This window comes from Gobio gobio (assembly GCF_949357685.1).
Source record: "Gobio gobio genome assembly, chromosome: 12".
NCBI lineage: Eukaryota > Metazoa > Chordata > Actinopteri > Cypriniformes > Gobionidae > Gobio > Gobio gobio.
The window spans coordinates 3,417,654-3,438,363 of NC_137105.1; the positions used below are offsets into that span (position 1 = coordinate 3,417,654).

At 43.7% G+C, this 20,710-nt stretch overlaps 1 protein-coding gene across 1 annotated transcript; it reads left to right on the top strand.

Moving 5' to 3' along the window:
- Nucleotides 1-217: 217 nt before the first annotated feature.
- LOC307134627 (GDP-L-fucose synthase-like) lies at nt 218-18,998 on the top strand (the record flags this gene model as incomplete). The annotated part of the gene is made up of 9 exons (XM_079830511.1): nt 218-363; nt 11,160-11,274; nt 11,391-11,519; nt 14,450-14,523; nt 15,902-16,035; nt 16,474-16,605; nt 18,447-18,526; nt 18,744-18,843; nt 18,943-18,998. 9 exons carry the CDS (start codon nt 218-220, stop codon nt 18,996-18,998), a joined length of 966 nt encoding a protein of 321 aa, XP_079686637.1.
- Between the last annotated feature and the right edge of the window lie 1,712 nt (nt 18,999-20,710).

Here is a 20,710-nt window from a genome sequence, read left to right on the forward strand (position 1 = left end):
TCTGCTCATTTTCTCTGAACACACTAAGAAACACATAGACTACATAGATGTGTAACACATAGACTGCATGAGTTTTGTTGTGGTCTTGCTGGATTTTTTTCTTCAAATAATTGACACTAGATATTTGATTATTTAAAGTAGTTCCGTTTTTTACACATTGTTAACCCCTGAAGTGTTCATCAAAATTCATCTCTTTCTCTCTCTCTCTCTCTCTCAGATGGACGGGCCGGTCGGTGCGATGCGTGTGTTGGTGACGGGCGGCAGTGGGCTGGTGGGGCGAGCGATAGAGCGGGTGGTGAAAGAGGGCGAAGGGAGAGAAGGAGAAGAGTGGATATTCCTGTCATCCAAAGATGCCAATCTCATGTAAGAATACCTGAACAAACACTCATTAGACATCACACCAGATTTTTAAACAATGTATTAATTTAAGGCAGAAACAATGAGCCTATTGATGTAATAAAGACATGTCGTTAACAAAATGATTAGTATATATAGAAAATTAAGCATGTAGCATAATATTAGCGTAGATGCCATTCTTCTTACGATGTAACAAGCACATCTGGTGTTATGGGATATGTTCCTGGTTCCGCTTGACCTAATTAATGCAGCCTTTAACGGATCTGAATTATATAAATGTGATAATCTGTTATGTGTATGCCATTGTAAAGAGATGTTTTTTTAGTGTAGATTTAATCTGACAGAGTGTGTTTGCTTCCCAATCAATGCTCGGAAGACTGTTCCAGAGTTTAGGTGCTAAATAGGAAAAGGATCTATCACCAGCAGTTGATATTAACTGCTCAGAATTTTGAGATCAGAATAGACATGAAGGACTATAATTCATTAACAGCTTGCTCAAGTACTCAGGAGCTAAACCATTTAGTGCTTTGCATACATTTTAAAATCTTGCTAATTACTTACAATGTTAAATAGGGAACCGATGCAGTGTTGACAGAGCCGGGCTAATATGGTCATACTTCCTGGTTCAAGTAAGAACTCTAGGACCAGCTGGAGTTTGTTTATTAAGCGTGCAGGGCAACCACCCAGTAGAGTGTAGAATTTCAAATAATTAATTGAATTAATTAAAACCTCAGTTTTTTCAGAATTAAGTGGTAGGAAATTACTAGTCATCCAAAAAAAAAATCAGCTATGCATTCCGTTAATTTTGTGAATTGGTATGTTTTGTCAGGGCCTGAAGAAATATATAGCTGAGTTTCAACAGCATAACAGTGAAAATGTCTCTGTTACACATGTAAAACTAAGACGTACGTCAGAATGTGAACCGACGAATTGGGATATCACATGAGAGCCCTATCACCTTCGAGTGTGTACTAATGAGTGCCAATGAACATTGGCATGCGAGATGTGCATGCAGCACTCCGCCCCCGCGACGCGGGTATAAATAGGAAGTGCCAGCAAATGCACATTTGTTTTTCGCTGAGGAGAAGAGCAAGTGGCCCCCACTCAGCGGCAACACAAAAACTGTGCAGTCGCTCACATTCGACCTATGTCAGAATGTGAACCGACGAACTGGGATCCCTAATAAAACGCCACAGTTTCTGACCCTTCTAGTGCCTGGTGTAAGCTTCACGACCACCAGGGGAACTTGCGCCAGGAAAGCCAACTGCTGTTCAGCACGACCCAAAACAGTCAAACTTGGATAACACTGGGAAAGCATGCTCAGGGGGAAAGTATGCTAAGGGGGAAAGCATGCTCAGGGGGAATTCTGCGGAGACCAATGTAGGGAGGTCTATGTGGGGAAAACACATATGGTCTGTCCAGAGGGCAGAGCACATATGGGATGTCCCTGGGACGGCTCCAGCCAAAGGAGGGAGACAACATCTGACAGGGACAACAGAGCGGACTCTGTCCAGGTTAAGACAGGAGTAGGTAGCCGTACCATGGAAGAATACACATATGGGGCCACAACATATGGCACCCAGCCAACATAACAATATTCAGTGCTGGCCTAGCGACAGACACTCCACAATGTCTGAAGCCATAAGGAGTGACGGAGAAGCTTAACAGGGTTCGCCAGATGGGAATTTACTGAAGCGAAATAGTACACTTATCCACTCTGGATAGGGGAATGGCGCAGCAAGCCGACACAAGAAACGGGGTTCCAGCGTTACTGGCCACTGGGGGCGAGCACGCTGGAAGCATCCGTTTCTACACAGAGGCTAAAAAATCTAGCAAACGTGTTCGGTGTCGCCCAGCCCGCAGCTCTACATATATCGCCAGCGCCCAGGAAGAAGCTACTCCTCTTGTGGAGTGTCAACCCGAGCAGGCAAGTCACAACCTGGGCTTGGTAAGCCAAGGCGATGGCATCCACTATCCAGTGGGCCATCCTCTGCTTGGAGGAAAGTCATCGCGTTCAGTGAGGTTCAGCCTCTCCACAAAGTTCTGTTCCTCTGCATCAGTACCCAGGGGTCCCGGCTCAGTCTCTCCCACCTGTACAACCGCTCTTTTTTCCCCGCCTCCTTTTATCCCAAGAGACATCCGCACATAAATGTCCCAATAAACTACTAAAGGCTGGCCAATTCGTTCCCAAAATCAGCAGATGTCCGAGGTGCGGGCTAACCGCCACCTTCACACTATGTTTTGTCCCCGAATGTGAATGACGGCAGTCATTAACGGATAATTCACCACATCCCGTGTACACACCATACCGTAACCACCGCATGGTTAAGGTATGGTGTGTACACGGGATGTGGTGAATTATCCACTGCCAACAGCTGTATCAGGCTTTGATGGATCGAAGCCGGATAGGTACCCCCTTGGATACTCACTGGTATCTGGTACAGCCCGACTTGATCGGGGGCAGCCTGTGGCGGGTCAGGGACCCGGATCAGTGTCCCCAACTCCATGATCTATAAAGTGACCCGGATCACCACAACGCCAACAGGCCGGCCCAGACTTCCCCACCACCCCAGAGGTAGAAAGCGGGTCAAGGAATTGGCGTGGAGAAAGAGGGGAAACAGGACCAAAGGACTGGTCACAGCCACGGGAAGTTTCCCCTGGTGCGGGGAGCAGGAACGGGCCTATAGGGAGAGGGAGAGAGAATGGAAGGGGAAGGGAGAGAAACCCCTGGTAGGTGTTCACTGACCCCCGGGCACGCCACCATTTGGTCCTCCGCCAGCTGGATGGCCTGATCCAGCGACGCCGGCCTGTGGCACTGGACCCATTGCGCAATAAACTGCTCCAGCACCACTCGATCCAGGCATCGGGCTGGCCGGCCATCAGCCATCTGCGGCAGGCGTCCCGGAGCTGCTGGGCCATCATGAAGGGTCGGATATTCTCTCCCAGGGTCAGCGACCGGAAGCGCTGATGATGTTGTCCAGGGGAGAGACCGACCCATTGAAGGATGGCCTGTCGAAGGTCGTCGTAGACCAGGAGGTTTTGGACTGGCAACTGCTGAGCCGTGATCTGCGCCTCGCCGGACAGCAGCGGGATGAGGCGCACCTGCCAGTCCACACGTGGCTACCCACATGCCTCATTGGACCTCTCGGAGACATCCAGTAAGGCTTTTGGATCATTATTTTGGCCCATCTTGCCGAGCGACATGTGAAGGGGTGGAGCCGGGGTCATTGGTGTTTCCCCGGCTTGAACTACCCGGTCTATCCAGCTCCAGAACAGCCTGCTGTCCTATTGCTGGGTCTGGATGAGCACTTGGAAACGGTGCTCCTGCTCAACCCGGATCTCTAGCATGGCCTGGTGTTGTTCCCTGTGCAGGCCCGCAAGCGAATGAATAACCTCTGCAAATGGCGATCTGGATGGAGATTGCATGGAGGCGGCCGCAGTCTTCTTCGTCCCAGGTTTCGGCACCACTGTAACAAGATTCAAATGTGAGGTGAGGAAGAAGATGAGGGGTCAGCTTTCTGGGACTCGCAAGTGCTTTATTCTCTCTTTAAGTCAGTCAACAAAATGGGTGTACATCGCACCAAAAAACAAAAACAAAACTGTAGTCGTATATCAGTCGTCGGTTTCTTTCAGCAATTCTTCTCTGCATTCATTTCACTCAAGTCCCAGCGTGCGTGTGTTTCTCTCCCCCTCAGTCCTCGTTTCCTGTTATCTTTATCCAACAAGAGACAGGTGTTTATCATTTGCACTTGACCTACTTCATAAACCCTCCATGAGCACAGTTAAAACAAGGGCCGTGACGTCGGCCGGCATGGTGCAGCCGGGGCCCCACTCTGGAGCCAGGCCTGGGGTTGGGGCTCGTATGCGAGTGCCTGGTGGCCAGGCCTCCACCCATGGGGCCCGGCTGGTCTCAGCCCAAAGGAGAGACATGGGGCCGCCCGCATGTGGGGACACCACCTGCAGGAGGGACCGTAAGGGGTCGTGCTTAGTGGATCAGGCGACAGTCGAAGGCGAGGCCCCCGACGACTCGATCTCTGGACACGGAATCTGGCTTTAGGAACATGGAATGTCACCTCGTTGGCGAGGATGGAGCCTGAGCTTGTGCGGGAGGTTGAGAGGTACCGACTAGAGATAGTCGGGCTCACCTCTAGGCACAGCTTGGGCTCTGGAACCACACTTCTTGAGAGAGGATGGACTCTCTACTACTCTGAAGTTGCCCATGGTGAGAGGTGGAGGGCTGGAGTGGGCTTGCTCATAGCCCCCCAGCTCAGCCGCCATGTGTTGGAGTTCACCCCGGTGAACGAGAGGGTCGCTTCCCTGCGCCTTCGAGTCGGGGATAGGTCTCTCACTGTCGTTTGTGTCTACGGGCCGAATGGCAGTGCGGAGTACCCGGCCCTCTTGGAGTCTCTGGGAGGGGTGCTGGAAAGCGCTCCAACTGGAGACTCCATTAATCTACTGGGGGACTTCAACGCTCACATGGGCAGTGATAGTGACACCTGGAGGCGCGTGATTGGGAGGAACGGCCCCCCTGATCTGAACCCGAGCGGTGTTCTGTTATTGGACTTCTGTGCTAGCCACGGCTTGTCCAGAACGAACACCATGTTCAAGCATAAGGGAGTCCATCAGTGCATGTGGCACCAGGACACCCTAGACCGGAGGTCGATGATCGACTTTGTGGTCGTCTCATCTGACCTTCGGGCATTTGTCTTGGACACTCGGGTGAAGAGAGGGGCGGAGCTGTCAACTGATCACCACCTGGTGGTGAGTTGGATCTGATGGCGGGGGAGGAAGCTGGACAGACTCGGCAGACCCAAACGTACTGTGAGGGTCTGTTGGGAACGTTTGGCCGAGCCCCCTGTCAGAGAGATCTTCAACTCCCACCTCCGGCGGAGCTTCGACCGGATCCCGAGGGAGTCTGGAGATATTGAGGTGTGGACCATGCGGCTGTTCGGAGCTGTGGCCGTAAGGTCTCCGGTGGTTCGGTCATCTATATCGGATGCCTCCTGAAAGCCTTCCCAGGGAGGTGTTCCAGGCACGTCCCACCGGGAGGAGGCCCCGGGGAAGACCTAGGACACACTGGAGGGATTATGTCTCCCGGCTGGCCCGGGAATGCCTCGGGGTTCCCCTGGAAGAGCTGGAGGAAGTGGCTAGGGAGAGGGAAGTCTGGGCGTCTCTGCTTAGACTGTTGGCCCCCGGATAAGCGGAAGATAATGAATGAATTAATGAATGACTTGACCTACTTACCTGTCACAGATTTTGCAAGACCACGCCCCCCTCGCCACAAGCTGATTGAAGGTTAGCAAGTATATAAATCACAGCTGATTCCCATAGGAATTGTTTAGGTGTTGATGTTCTTTCAATCACATGACCATATGGTATACAGTAAAAGAGCCCTTGTTTGGGCTGATCTTGTGTGAAAAAGGAACAATATAGAGCAACACAAAGAAAGTAAGAAAAATGCCTGCACGAGGGAAAGGAAGATAAGTACCAGGGCAAGGGAGAGAAGTGGGACGAAGACTAGGTAGAGGTTGAGGAGTTAGAATGCATGTTGGCACTCAAAGAAGGGCCAGAATTAGAAATAAGCTACTATCATAGACCATGTCATTAACCACAGGTTATCATACAGATAGACTGGTGAACGAGTACAGCCAAATCTCAGCTGGTACACAGTGGCAGCCATTATCCAGATTTTTCGAGAAACCAACAGGTATTGTATAAGGGCTTCTCCTACTGCAAATTGTAAATAATTGTACCAGGTATTACAGTGACTGTATGCCTCTCTAATATGTAACTGTATTTTGCCTATCTAATGATTCAATGTCTACCTCCATCAGGGGTATTGCCTCCACTTGCTATTGTCAACATGGTGATTGATGATAATGAAATAAAAATGAAATAAAACTGAAGAGGATTCTATAAAGCTACTCTGAGATGGGTCATTCATTTTGTGTATTGAAATCCTGCAGCAAAAGAAACAAAAATGCATGCATTTACTAAACCCAAGAAAAAGACACACAATCTATGATCAATAAAACATACATCTATTGTATAAGGCGAGACCGGACACATAAAATAATGCAGTTTCTGTAATTCCATATGATGTTAGTGTTTTTATGACATTGTGCTATGATTGACTAAATGTTCCTGTTGGAAGAGAACATGTGTTAGGGTTTTGGTAGACATAGTGTATTGACAATGTATAGTACTGCTCCGGTTGTAAGATGCAATCAAACTCTGCACTTCTGCAGCCCTCTCTTGAAATCCCTCTGGAAAATTGGTGTGGAAAGTCTGGTGTTTCTCAACGTGGTGCCTCCGCACATTGTAATCTTTAAAGGTCCCATGGCATGAAATTTTCATTTTATGAGATTTTTCAACATTAATATGAGTTCCCCTAGCCTGAATATTGTCCCCAAGTGGTAATCGGTGTAAACCGAGTTCTGGCTGTCTTTCTCTGCCTTTGAGAAAATGACAGCCCAGATGAGCTGATCTTGAATTTTCCTGTTATGACCTCATAACAGGAACGGTTACCTCCCTTTCCTCCGCCCAGAGAATTTGGCACACCCATGCAAGCCCCATATTTGTCCTTGAGAGATCATGGCTTGTGAACGAGTGAATGCTGGCAGTTTCTCAGTGTTTGGGTGTACAAATGAAAACAGAAGTCTTTTTTCAGTTCCTTCTAATCTGTGATCAGTGATTTCTGATGTGTAGCTAATTATTTATTATTCGTGCACACGCTGCAGCTTCTCTCTCTCCCGACAGAACGGTGTTTACTATATTGTGAGTCAGTGTTTTTGTACGTCCTCGTCCCGTCTATCTGTTCTAAAATGTGCATACAGTCGAGAGTTTCTGCTCAACATCGGCAGAGCCACATCTTTAGAGATAAACCTCACACACGCCGAGGCTCGGGCTGCACTGATCGGTCGGCCTTCAACATCCCCGACCCCCAGTACTGCATCTGGCCCACAGCGGAGGCACCAAACGCGGCGTGAGATTAAGCAGAAGGGTGGTAAGCGTGAGGGTATCCGGGATAGGCTAGCAAGATATCCCCACAATAAACTGGATTACATTCGATTACTGCGCTGTTGTTGTCTTTGTTTGCGCTGTGTACTCAATGCGCGTCACTGACTCTTTTCATATGATAGGAAAATATCTAAAAATAATGTTATAATCAACACTTACTTGTAACTCGTTCCTCTCAACAGCCGTAATGGTACATTACATGTGTTACAAAGTTGGTAGAATAAGGAGGAAGACGGGCTCGGCGTGACTGGGTCTCATGTTTATTCAGAACTCTCAGATACAAACAAAATAAACTGACGCTGACAGCGCTCCCACAGCTCAGTAGTTACAATATATAACTTTGTTAGCAATCGCTCCGTCTCTGGTCCATTGATGTCCAGTTCACGAACGAATCGTTCTTTTGAACCGGTTCTTTTTATTGAAACGGTCGAACCAGTTCACCAAATCGGACTGAATCGTTCTAAATGGTTCACGTCTCGAGTCAGCGCTGATCCATCATTTATTAAAGTTACTAACTTTCTAACATGAGTGACAGCCCCTCTGACTAGAAATAAACGAATAACCTGAAGTATATGCTAGTAACTACAACAGTTCACTGAACTGAGACGTGCTGAGAGAACTGATGAGAAGTGAACTCCGTCTCTCTGGCACAGCCTTGTGCCTCGTAGACCTCGTTAAACCACGCCCCCTCCACTCATTTAAAATGCAAAGATGTCAGCCAATCACAACAGAGCCGTTTTTACTGAAGTCTCACAGCAGACACGCCCCTTGAAACAGGGCATTCAGCCACAGGGCAAACATCAGTATAGAAAAAGTGCCTTTTATTTCTAAATTATGACATTTTATGATGTAAAAATCATACTAACAATATAAGTACACCTCAGAATACATTGTAAAATAAAATAAAAAATCCATGCCAAGGGTCCTTTAAATACTGCAATGCACTCATTACAAATAGATGTCAAATGATTATGTCACAATCGTGTTGCATTGTGGTATATGAAGCTGCCTGAAGTGTACATATGAAGTAGACTCGCTCGAGGGAGCAAGGGTCTGTCCATATAAACTTCACGAAGTGGAACACACTTCAAAATGGCAGCAGGGATTCCCCCGAGGGGAAGTGCTAAAACTGGAGTGGAACGCAGCTAGGGTTGCCACCCGTCCCGTAAAATACGGAATCGTCCCGTATTTACAAGCAAAATGACGCGTTCCGTATCAAACCAATACGGGACGCGATTTGTTCCGTATTTTACACAGGTCCACACGTAGTTCAATAAACACACAAGGATTTTGCAGTGTGGAGAATACTTATAGCAAATATAAACAAATCAATTTCACAATAAGTAGTACAGGAGCTCATTTGTGCGTGATTGCGTTTTAGCGGCTTTGTTGACATAGCGGCGGAGTCTCGAGAACATGCGCTGTGCCGTGTGCCTGTAAACTTGCCGGTTTTTTAAAAACATGTCGAGCTTGCGTCGCGTCCACCGTTTAAACGCAAGAGGATATCCAGATATAGAGCTGAATATCAAAAAGGTATCAATGGGTCTGTCCAGTAACTCATGATGAACCTCAGGCAAACTGCACACTTTATGAGAAGCATTTCAGTTGCTCAGACTGACTGACTTAAAGCAACAGCGGTGACAGACACATCTGTGCTTCTAAAGGTAGCCTATAGTTTTTTTTAATGGATAATATCTTAATATAATATTATCAGAGCTTTGCAGACAAAATGATTATTTTTTATTAGACAGGTTAATTAATAGATTATAGCCTAATAAATGTAATTATTAAATTAGAATTTAGCTACGCTATAAACATACATAACCAATAATCCTGTCATATAAAGTTTATGACATTTAAAAATTTTTTTTTATAAAAATGGCACAAATAATTACATGATAATATAGTCATAATTTAAGTAAATTAATAAAAAAAAATTACATTTTTGAAATTCAAAAAAGTGATTACTGGTTCAGAATGACTGCTTAAAGAGACAGTTCACCCAAAAATGAAAATTCTGTCATCATTTACTCACCCTCAAGTTGTTCCAAACATGTACACATTTCTTTGTTATGTTGAACACATAGGAAGATTACGGAAGTCAATGGTGCCCCCAAAGCAGCCTGGTTACAAAAATTCTTCTAAATATCTTCTTTTGTGTTCAGCAGAACAAAGAAACTCATACAGGTCTGGAACATCATGAGGGCGAGTAAATGATGACAGAATTTTCATTTTGGGTGAAATATCCCTTTAAAGTGCACCAAATAGGCTACTAAAAAGTTCTTTAGAAATAAATAAAATAATCAAATGTAAAAGGGGGGGGGGGGGGGGGGGGTCGTGAATGGGTGTCCCTTATTTTGCCACACCAAAGGTGGCAACCCTAAACGCAGCACTGGTATACACATTTCAAGAGCCAAAGAAAAAGAGAGTTGCGACACTCTTTGATCTCGCCGCCACACGGTCACGTGGTTCATAGAGCTCTCAATAGTTGCAAACAACTATGCGCTGACAATCTGTTTGAATAGGATTAAGCAGGACAGACAGTAGTTTCACTATATTTGCAGCAATTTCTGGTAAATATTAACACAATTTGTGCATCGACTTCGACTAGGCTTTACAGTAGCATTTTATTCTGTGGAGAGATAAAGAAGAGACAAGGTTAATGTTTTTTTTTTGACTGATCTGGTTATTTTATTTGGGTTCATGTGAGGGCATGATTTTACAGCGTTAAGTGCTGTAGTCTATCACGGGTATTTCTGTTGAAAATAATGACCAGTCATGTTTAATTTACCAGGAATGAGAATCCATATAGATTAAAACAGGTTTTATATTAGGGATGCACCGATACCACTTTTTTTCAGACCAAGTACAAGTACAAGTACTTACATTTGGGTACTTGCCGATACCAAGTATTGATACGAGTACTTAATAATACCATTACAGTTCTTCTAACAAGGTTTTATTTTCATCCGATGTTTTTCACTTTCTGACTGTACCAAAGTAAATACACAAACTGATGCTGTTGCTTTTAACATTCAACTTGGTGTTTTCCCAAACAAACATGGCACTGCTGCCCATTTCACATAAATGTAACCTGTAACATTCAGTAGATTCCAGTACCACACAACATAGTAGCAGAACAACTGAATTAAATTATGTTATCATAGCCATACAGCCCTTTTCGGAAAAGTGAGAGGCAAGTTCTTTTTGATGAAAAGAAGCTTCTCTGCATTATCAAGCTTCTCCGGGAAAAAGGGCCTAATACATAAATCTAATGTTTAAGAAATAAAGAATCAAGAATGAAAGAACTATGTTGATACTCACCAAAACGACCATTATATTTGATAGTTTTTAGACACGAAAAAAACTCAAGTCAATGCTTTTCCCATTGACTGTTCTGACTGATTCTCGTTTGTGTGCTTCGGGTGTGTTCGTTAGCATGAGTACTGCACAGATCTTTTTTGCGGCTTATTTTTTCATTTAAAGGTCCCATGACATGAAAATGAGGTTTTTTGACATTAATATGAGTTCCCTAGCCTGTCTATTGTCCCCCAGTGGCTAGAAATTGTGATAGGTGTAAACCAAGCTCTGGGTGTCCCGTGCTGCCTTTGAGAAAATGAAAGCTCAGGCGGGAAAAATGTGTCATTTTATACAGACGCAACGATATATATCGTCATTCTCTAATTTAATGTATAAATTAATTTATGTTTCTCTGGATTATAGAAAGCTTTTAGTTATCTATTTGTGTCGTATGTTAAATATATTTGCATGTGCTGCTTCAGGAGCCCTGAAGAGACGAGATCAGTTTTCCAGAAACATCGTCCAACACACGTCATTCATTTGGCCGCCATGGTGGGCGGGCTCTTCAGAAACATGAGACAGAACCTGGACTTCTGGGTAATTATTAACAAATATTATTATGATATAACATTGGAAATATGTAATAAAAGCTTGTAAATGTCACTGTTGAATGATTGAACTGTACACTGACTGTATTTGTTTGTTGTTTTCAGAGGAATAATGTATTTATCAATGACAACGTGCTGCAGACGGCTCATGAGTTCGGGGTGGTGAAGGTCGTTTCCTGCCTGTCCACGTGTATATTCCCAGATAAAACCAGCTACCCAATAGATGAAACCATGGTAAACTCACACACAAAATTATTATTATTTTTTTGACAGTACCCTTTAAAAAGGTTCTAATATTATGTACAGTTACCCTGGCTCTGCCCTCCTACGTACTTCTGCTCAGTTTTCATTTTTCTTCAGTGCTCCGACTGGGATTGCGGTATATTCTCTGGTTTTCTCCGGTCAAATTTTAACCGGTCCAATCAGCGAACAGAGGGCGTGGCTGAGAACGATGACGTTGATGTCGTGCGCTAGTTTGAGATGACATACGTCACGACCAAACGTTAGCGGTTGGTTATGGCAGATCCAATAGTTTTAAACTTCAACAGAGTTCCTGCCTTCAAGGAAGTTAACGCTCGTCAATGGAGAGTGGCCAGACTCTGTACAAATGAAATGTATGAGAGTCTGGTAGGACCAGGCTAATGTACAGTACCATTTAGGTACTAATATGTGTATTTTTGGTACCAATATGCACCTTTGAGGTACTAAAATGGACTCTTTAGGTACAAAGGTAAACCTTTTAAAAGGGTACCAAGGCAGCTTTGTTCTGAGAGTGCACTTTAATAGGCAGATTAAAAAGTCATTAAAAAGTTTAAACTTCCATAAATTTGATATGAAGAACAGACATGCCAATTAGTTACTGAACATACACATAGCTTCATCGGATTGATATTGTCTTGGTCTGGAGCAAAGTTTACATTGTAAACGTAAAGTGAATGTCGTATGTCGTGCGCCGTTCGCATTTTGTTTCTCACATGGAAGTCCGTAAAAATAACTGCAGATTGTGCACCACCTCAGTGATAAAACCTAAACCTTGTGCATTAGGATTGTGATTTATTCACGGTGGAGAGTTTTGTGTTCGGGAACGCGCCGCTCACATGGTCCATAACATGATTGTGCTGTAAATAAAATATCATATGCTCAGTATGATAAGAATAAATGCTGCAGTGAATAACGGCCCAAATCAAATGTTTACGTGCTTTTCTTCTTTTTATTTTTTGAGCGGTGATTAAATATATTGCTCTTGAAAATACTTGCCAGCATTTAAAGAAATACAAGTCTAGAAATGCATCCAAATGACAGCGTAGCGCAGCCGTACGGTGCTCTGCACGGGTCAAAAAGGATTTAAACAGAGAGTTTTGAAGTGATATATTCTTGATGTGGATTCGGACAGGAGTTAAATGACCACACGACCTTGGTGTTTGTCTAATGGTGCGTTCACACCAGACGCGAATGATGCGATTCGCGCGAGTGATTTACATGTTAAGTCAATGCAGAGACGCGAAAAGGCATTCTGCGGCACGATTCGCGCGAATGATGAAAATTGAGCGTTTTGAACGCGTGATTCGCGGGAATCGCGCAAAACGCTCAAGTTGAAAAATCTGAACTTTGGCGGATATTTCGCACCGCGTTAACCAATCAGGAGCTTGCTCTAGTAGTGACAACAATGAGGAGAAAATATTCATATCTGGCTCAGACAATATGATTATCACTGTGATAACATTAAATGACATGAAACACAACCCAGTCTCTTTTTGTTAAATGCAAGTTTATGTTTGATCAATAATACAAAAGTATAAGTAAAAGGTAAAATAAGCTATACATGAAAAAAAGCAAACAATTCAGTCAAACATTCAAAGTCAGTGCTAGTCGGCTACAAAACTGTAACTTAAAGTTATAGCCTAAAAATAAAAAAGTTATGAAACTTCACTTTGCCCTCAGCCTAAGCGATTTGCCAGGGAACAAATTATAGATCCATGAGACCAAAGATCAGCCGTTACATCTACAAAAGACGAATTATAGCTGGAGACGCCACAGAGACATCAGAGCCAGCGGCAGAAGGACTGGCCGAGGAAAGGCTGCTCTCGCCGGGGTTAATGAGCGCCGCTGATCCACTGGAGCTCACAACTCCGAAAACACCAGATAAAATGATCAAATAGGCGCTCTCTTTATATAAATAAACCACAGATTTGAGCTTTAAACAACTACATTATCGCCTGAAAAAGTCTTAAAACTACGTTTTGTCACACATTAACAGTAGATTTTAACAAAAAAGACGTGTAAACACAGCCCATGTCAGCCATTTCTCAACGAGGCGAGCCGCTGGCAGAAGCCCCGCCCATGATGCGAATTCGCATCTGTTGTGAAGTGAATGTCACGCGCGAATGAAGCGAATTTCATGCGCCCAACTTCGCGTGAATAGCACGATTTATTCGTCATTCGCGTCCGTTGTGAACGCCACTGTAGGCCATTCGGCCGGAGATTTTTACGTGGGTGGTGGGACCCCATGGGGAGGAGGGCCACAACATCATGGCCACCAACAGAACTCAGCAAAGATTGTTCTTGCTCCGGCTTTAACTTCTGGATATTCGGCACCGATGCCACAACAGACCGGATGGCTTCGCTCGCATCTTTCTCCGCCACCATTACTGAACTACAACTCAAACTAGCGCACGACATCAACGTCATCGTCCTCAGCCACGCCCTCTGTTCACTGATTGGACCGGTAAAAATTTGTTTGGAGAAAACCTAAGACTATACCGTAGTCCCAGATGGAGTACTGAAGGAAAATTTAAATTGAGCGGAACTGACCCGATTAGTATCATAATACATGCCTGCCAAAGCCATACGCTAAATTTGAATATATCCTGCTCACTTTACGATTTAAAATAGTCTAGAACACTGGTTGCCAACCCGTCGATCATGATCCTGGTAGTTCCCGAGAATAACAGAAAAACAAGTACAAAAAACACATTATCAAGTGTGACCATGCTGAACACATTTACAATTTATTATTGATTCAGTTTATATAGAGGTATGAATGAATATTTTGGTGGGGCTCTGCCTCACCTGCTCATACAGACGAGCCACGGCTGGTCAAAATGTTTTGTTTGGTATTGTCCAATATCTATATACAGATGTGTTTCTCTCTCGCTCTTTTTCAGATCCACAACGGTCCGCCACATGAGTCTAATTTCGGTTATGCCTACGCCAAACGCATGATTGATGTCCACAACAAGTCAGTGTCAAAGTTCATCGGTCATGTCACATTTCAGGGGGGAAAAATGGTTACTTTTTATACCTGCATTTTCATATTATCATCAAATGAGATTTAAACACATTTTGGTCCATATTTTCATTACTACAATACATCCAGACTTTCTTATTTTAAAGGTCCCATGACATGAACATTTCACTTTATGAGGTTTTTTGACATTAATATGAGTTCCTCTAGCCTGTATATGATCCCCCAGTGGCTAGAAATGGCGATAGGTGTAAACCAAGCCCTGGGTGTCTTGCTCTGCCTTTGACGAAATGAAAGCTCAGACGAGCCAATCTGGAATCTTCCCTGTATGTCGTCAAATTATTCAAGTTCACACAGACTTTCTTTCTAAATCGTTTAATACTGTTTATGCATCAGTGAAACAAGCCAGTGCCTAAACGATCAACTTCCTTGTTTCTCTTAGTAGCATGAAACAAATCTGTTATTTAAATTGTGATTAGACTACAGAGAGCGATCAAAGAACTCTCTTTATAACGTTCGGAGCTGTCAATCACGCGTCGCGAGTGTATCTGCACACTTGCCCAAACTGTTGAACCAACGAAGCTCTTACTGTATTCATATCGATGTTGTGTTTGCTGTTAGTTTAGAAAACGCGTTGAAATGACAAGATCACTGCATTCACGCGATCAATGTGTACTCAATGCTCATCACTGCAGCAGTTCATATGATGGGAAAAGATCTAAAAATAATGCTATAATCAACACTTTCACGATTCGTTCATCTTGACAGCTGTAACGGTTAAAAAACGTAGTAAAAGTATTCGATAGGGGTTCCACATGTAATACACATTTCAAATGCAAAGATGTCAGCCAATCACAGCAGTGGGCGTTTACACTGCAGACACGCCCCTTCAAACAGCGCATTCAAGCCAGAGGGCTAAAATCAGGATAGAAAAAAGCCTTTATTTCTAAATTATGACATTTTATGATGTAAACATCACACTAACAATATAAGTACAACTCAGGAAACAATAAAAAAGACAATATATTATAAAAACAATAAAAAATCCACATCATGGGACCTTTAAGAATTACACAATTACTGTATTGTGCAGTTCTTATTATACTCATTGATTCATTTCTTTAAATAATGTATGTGATACAATGAAAATATATTATTTTTTACACTTAAATTCTAAATTAAATGCAGCACAAATACCAAGTGGAATAAATATTTAGCCATTTAAATAAATATTATTTAATTTTTTCGATGCATGTAATGAATTCTTTTTATGACAATAATGAGAATTTGTGATGAATGAGTGTAATTGAAAAAATAATGTAAAAATATTTCATAAATGAAAGAAACAAAACAGTGTGTGTTTGTCCATTAGGTCGTGTTTTCAGAAGTACGGTCGGCGATACACAGCTGTCATCCCCACCAATGTTTTTGGACCACATGACAACTTCAACATTGAGGATGGTCACGTGCTGCCGGGGTTGATCCACAAGACGTACCTGGCAAAGAGTGAGACACTTGAACTTTCTGGAAGGATCTAGAGCATAAATGATTGAAGCCAAAGTAGCCCAGAAATGGTCGTTGACATTGTGCGCCGATTACATAATTTTTAGCCAGAGTCTGAGCAGTAGTGATCCTGAGGTGGAGCCGCGGTATCAAGGTCCAGCCCAATACTCCCACTCCCACAAATCACAGCTGTCAATCATGACGTTACACCCCATTTTAATAGCATCAAATAACTAACTAAAACCAAGCTTATTGGAAAAACAAACACTCAGTGTGATGAGAACTACAGTGTTTATAACCGATATTGCAGCCAGCTACCAGGGGGCGATCGAAATGTTTTGGCTTCACTTTTCTGTGTGCGGCACACTTTATCTAGAGCCTCATTTAGGCAGAGTTCTGTTCACATGGAAAACATATTTTATGTGTGTGTGTGTTTTGTAGAGGAAGGCAAACCTCTGCAGGTCTGGGGTTCTGGTCGCCCTCTACGGCAGTTCATCTACTCTCTGGATCTGGCTCGTCTGTTTCTGTGGGTTTTGAGGGAGTATGACGAGGTGGAGCCCATCATTCTGTCAGGTACTGGACCCATGTCAATCAAAAATGCAAATTCTTACATTAATTACTCATGTCATTCCAAACCCATTCCAAATTTTCGTTCATCTTCGGAACACAAATGAAGATCTTTTTGATAAACCTCATTGGTTCTTGCAGAAGCTCAGAGGCGTTGCGTAACACGAGAATGAACCTCATTGGTTCTTGCAGAAGCTCAAACGCGTTGCGTAACACGAGAATGAACCTCATTGGTTCTTGCAGAAGCTCAGACGCGTTGCGTAACACGAGAATGAACCTCATTGGTTCTTGCAGATGGTCAAACGTGCTGCGTAACACGAGAATGAACCTCATTGGTTCTCGCTGATGCTCAAACGTGCTGCGTAACACGAGATTGAACCTCATTGGTTCTCGCTGAAGCTCAAACGTGCTGCGTAACACGAGAATGAACCTCATTGGTTCTCGCTGAAGCTCAAACGTGCTGCGTAACACGAGAATGAACCTCATTGGTTCTCGCTGATGCTCAAACGTGCTGCGTAACACGAGAATGAACCTCATTGATTCTCGCTGAAGCTCAAACGTGACGCGTAACACAAGAATGAACCTCATTGGTTCTCGCTGAAGCTCAAACGTGACGCGTAACACGAGAATGAACCTCATTGGTTCTCGCTGATGCTCAAACGTGCTGCGTAACACGAGAATTAACCTCATTGGTTCTCGCTGATGCTCAAACGTGCTGCGTAACACGAGATTGAACCTCATTGGTTCTCGCTGATGCTCAAACGTGCTGCGTAACACGAGAATGAACCTCATTGGTTCTCGCTGATGCTCAAACGTGCTGCGTAACACGAGAATGAACCTCATTGGTTCTCGCTGATGCTCAAACGTGCTGCGTAACACGAGAATGAACCTCATTGGTTCTCGCTGATGCTCAAACGTGCTGCGTAACACGAGAATGAACCTCATTGGTTCTCGCTGATGCTCAAACGTGCTGCGTAACATGAGAATGAACCTCATTGGTTCTCGCTGATGCTCAAACGTGACGCGTAACACGAGAATGAACCTCATTGGTTCTCGCTGATGCTCAAACGTGCTGCGTAACACGAGAATGAACCTCATTGGTTCTCGCTGATGCTCAAACGTGCTGCGTAACACGAGAATGAACCTCATTGGTTCTCGCTGATGCTCAAACGTGCTGCGTAACATGAGAATGAACCTCATTGGTTCTCGCTGATGCTCAAACGTGACGCGTAACACGAGAATGAACCTCATTGGTTCTCGCTGATGCTCAAACGTGCTGCGTAACACGAGAATTAACCTCATTGATTCTCGCTGAAGCTCAAACGTGACGCGTAACACGAGAATGAACCTCATTGGTTCTCGCTGATGCTCAAACGTGCTGCGTAACACGAGATTGAACCTCATTGGTTCTCGCTGATGCTCAAACGTGCTGCGTAACACGAGAATTAACCTCATTGATTCTCGCTGAAGCTCAAACGTGACACGTAAAAACAAGAATGAACCTCATTGGTCTGCCGAATATACAATATACAAATATACCGGCACGCAAAACATCTTTATATCAGTTTCTATTTTTACCCCAAATAGGACGATATGAGCATTACGCAGCACTAAACTCTCATATGTAATTTACATTTCATTCATACTCGGAGGGCACCCTCGCGCAGAAAATCGACAAGTGAGACTCATTAGTAATTAATTCCAGGAAATCCCTAATATGTACAAAGAAGTCCAGCAATCACTGTAGTTTTGACTGATTAAACATGAAGAGCATTAACACAGGAAGTCACAGGATGGAAAGAAAGCTAAAAGAATCCGAAGATCTAATTTGTATTCTTTCTCTCTAGTGGGAGAGGAGGATGAGTTGTCCATAAAGAATGCTGCGGGCGCTGTGGCTGAAGCATTGGGGTTCAAAGGTGACGTGATTGTATCTTTTCACATACATATAATTACTCTTCTTAATGGCCATGAAGAAAATCTGAAGTTTTTATAGAACAGCAAACTTGGTTCGTTGGAACACAAAATAAGGTAGTTTGCAGACTTTCCAGGTTGTTCTTGAGCTGTTGAGCTTCAAAAAGCATCATAAAAGTAGTGCTTGAATCCTGAGTTGACTAACACTTTAACCCTTAACTAGCCGCTCTCAGTTTGACACTAGTAAATCAGACGGTCAATTCAAGAAAACCGCCAGTAACGCCAAACTACGCAAATACCTGCCAGACTTCAAGTTCACACCGCTCAAATCAGGTGACCAATCTTTACTTCTCTGAAAAGATTCAGCATATACTAAATGTTTTTCAATAGTAGTCAAAAGAACAGCCATTTTAAGTGCTTTTTCCCCCGCAGCCATCAACGAGACAAGCGATTGGTTTGTGGCCAATTATGACATTGCCCGTAAATGAAGATCTCCACATCTCATTGGCTGTGGAGAGTTTGAACACTGTTGAATGCTGGTGACCAATGATTGCTCGAACCATTTGAACAATAATAATCTTTACAAAGACATAAATCATTTAACACTGCCGTCTTAGCTCTCTTTTCATGCAAGGTTTTTGGTTTTATATGATTATGTTAGCTTTAAGTTTATCTATAAACTAATTTGCTCAAAAACAATGACAAAATTCACATTTATAAGATATAAGCATTCAAAACTTAGGAGATCAGACAGTGCACTATATAGGGGATAGGGAACGATCAGACAGTGCACCATATAGGGGATAGGGAACGATCAGACAGTGCACCATATAGGGGATAGGGAACAATCAGACAGTGCACTATATAGGGGATGGGGAACGATCAGTCAGTGCACTATATAGGGGATAGGGAACAATCAGACAGTGCACTATATAGGGGATGGGGAACGATCAGTCAGTGCACCATATAGGGGATAGGGAACAATCAGACAGTGCACTATATAGGGGATGGGGAACGATCAGTCAGTGCACCATATAGGGGATAGAGAACGATCAGACAGTGCACTATATAGGGGATAGAGAACGATCAGACAGTGCACTATATAGGGGATAGAGAACGATCAGACAGTGCACTATATAGGGGATAGAGAACGATCAGACAGTGCACTATATAGGGGATGGGGAACGATCAGTCAGTGCACTTTATAGGGAATATGGAACGATCAGACAGTGCACTATATAGGGGATGGGGAACGATCAGTCAGTGCACTTTATAGGGAATATGGAACGATCAGACAGTGCACTATATAGGGGATAGGGAACGATCAGACAGTGCACTATATAGGGGATAGGGAACTATCAGACAGTGCACTATATAGGGGATAGGGAACTATCAGACAGTGCACTATATAGGGGATAGAGAACGATCAGACAGTGCACTATATAGGGGATAGAGAACGATCAGACAGTGCACTATATAGGGGATAGAGAACGATCAGACAGTGCACTATATAGGGGATAGAGAACGATCAGACAGTGCAAAATATAGGGGATGGGGAACGATCAGTCAGTGCACTTTATAGGGAATATGGAACGATCAGACAGTGCACTATATAGGGGATGGGGAACGATCAGTCAGTGCACTTTATAGGGAATATGGAACGATCAGACAGTGCACTATATAGGGGATAGGGAACGATCAGACAGTGCACTATATAGGGGATAGGGAACTATCAGACAGTGCACTATATAGGGGATAGGGAACTATCAGACAGTGCACTATATAGGGGATAGGGAACTATCAGACAGTGCACTATATAGGGGATATGGTACAATGTAAATTTGCTTTCCACTGGGGTGAATGAAGTCTGGTTTCAAGTCTGGGATCATGTGATCGAGTCGGCGCAGACCAGAAAATGTATTGGACCCGTTTGAATTCAGCACATAATGCTGTATTTTATAGCGATATGAAGGAGAAACTAAGAGATTAGGAGGAAACTGCGGCTATTTAAAAAAAAGGGGAGGAGCTGTTCGATATGCCCCGCCCTGTCTTCCTGTTTCAGTGTAAATTACATCAACACATTGAATAATGCTGCGCAATTCAAGGCACTTCAGTGGGAGTCTGTTCCACAGGTACTTTTTCTCAATGGCACATTACATTCACCGCTGATACCAGCTCTTGTGTAATTTCCTGTTATTTG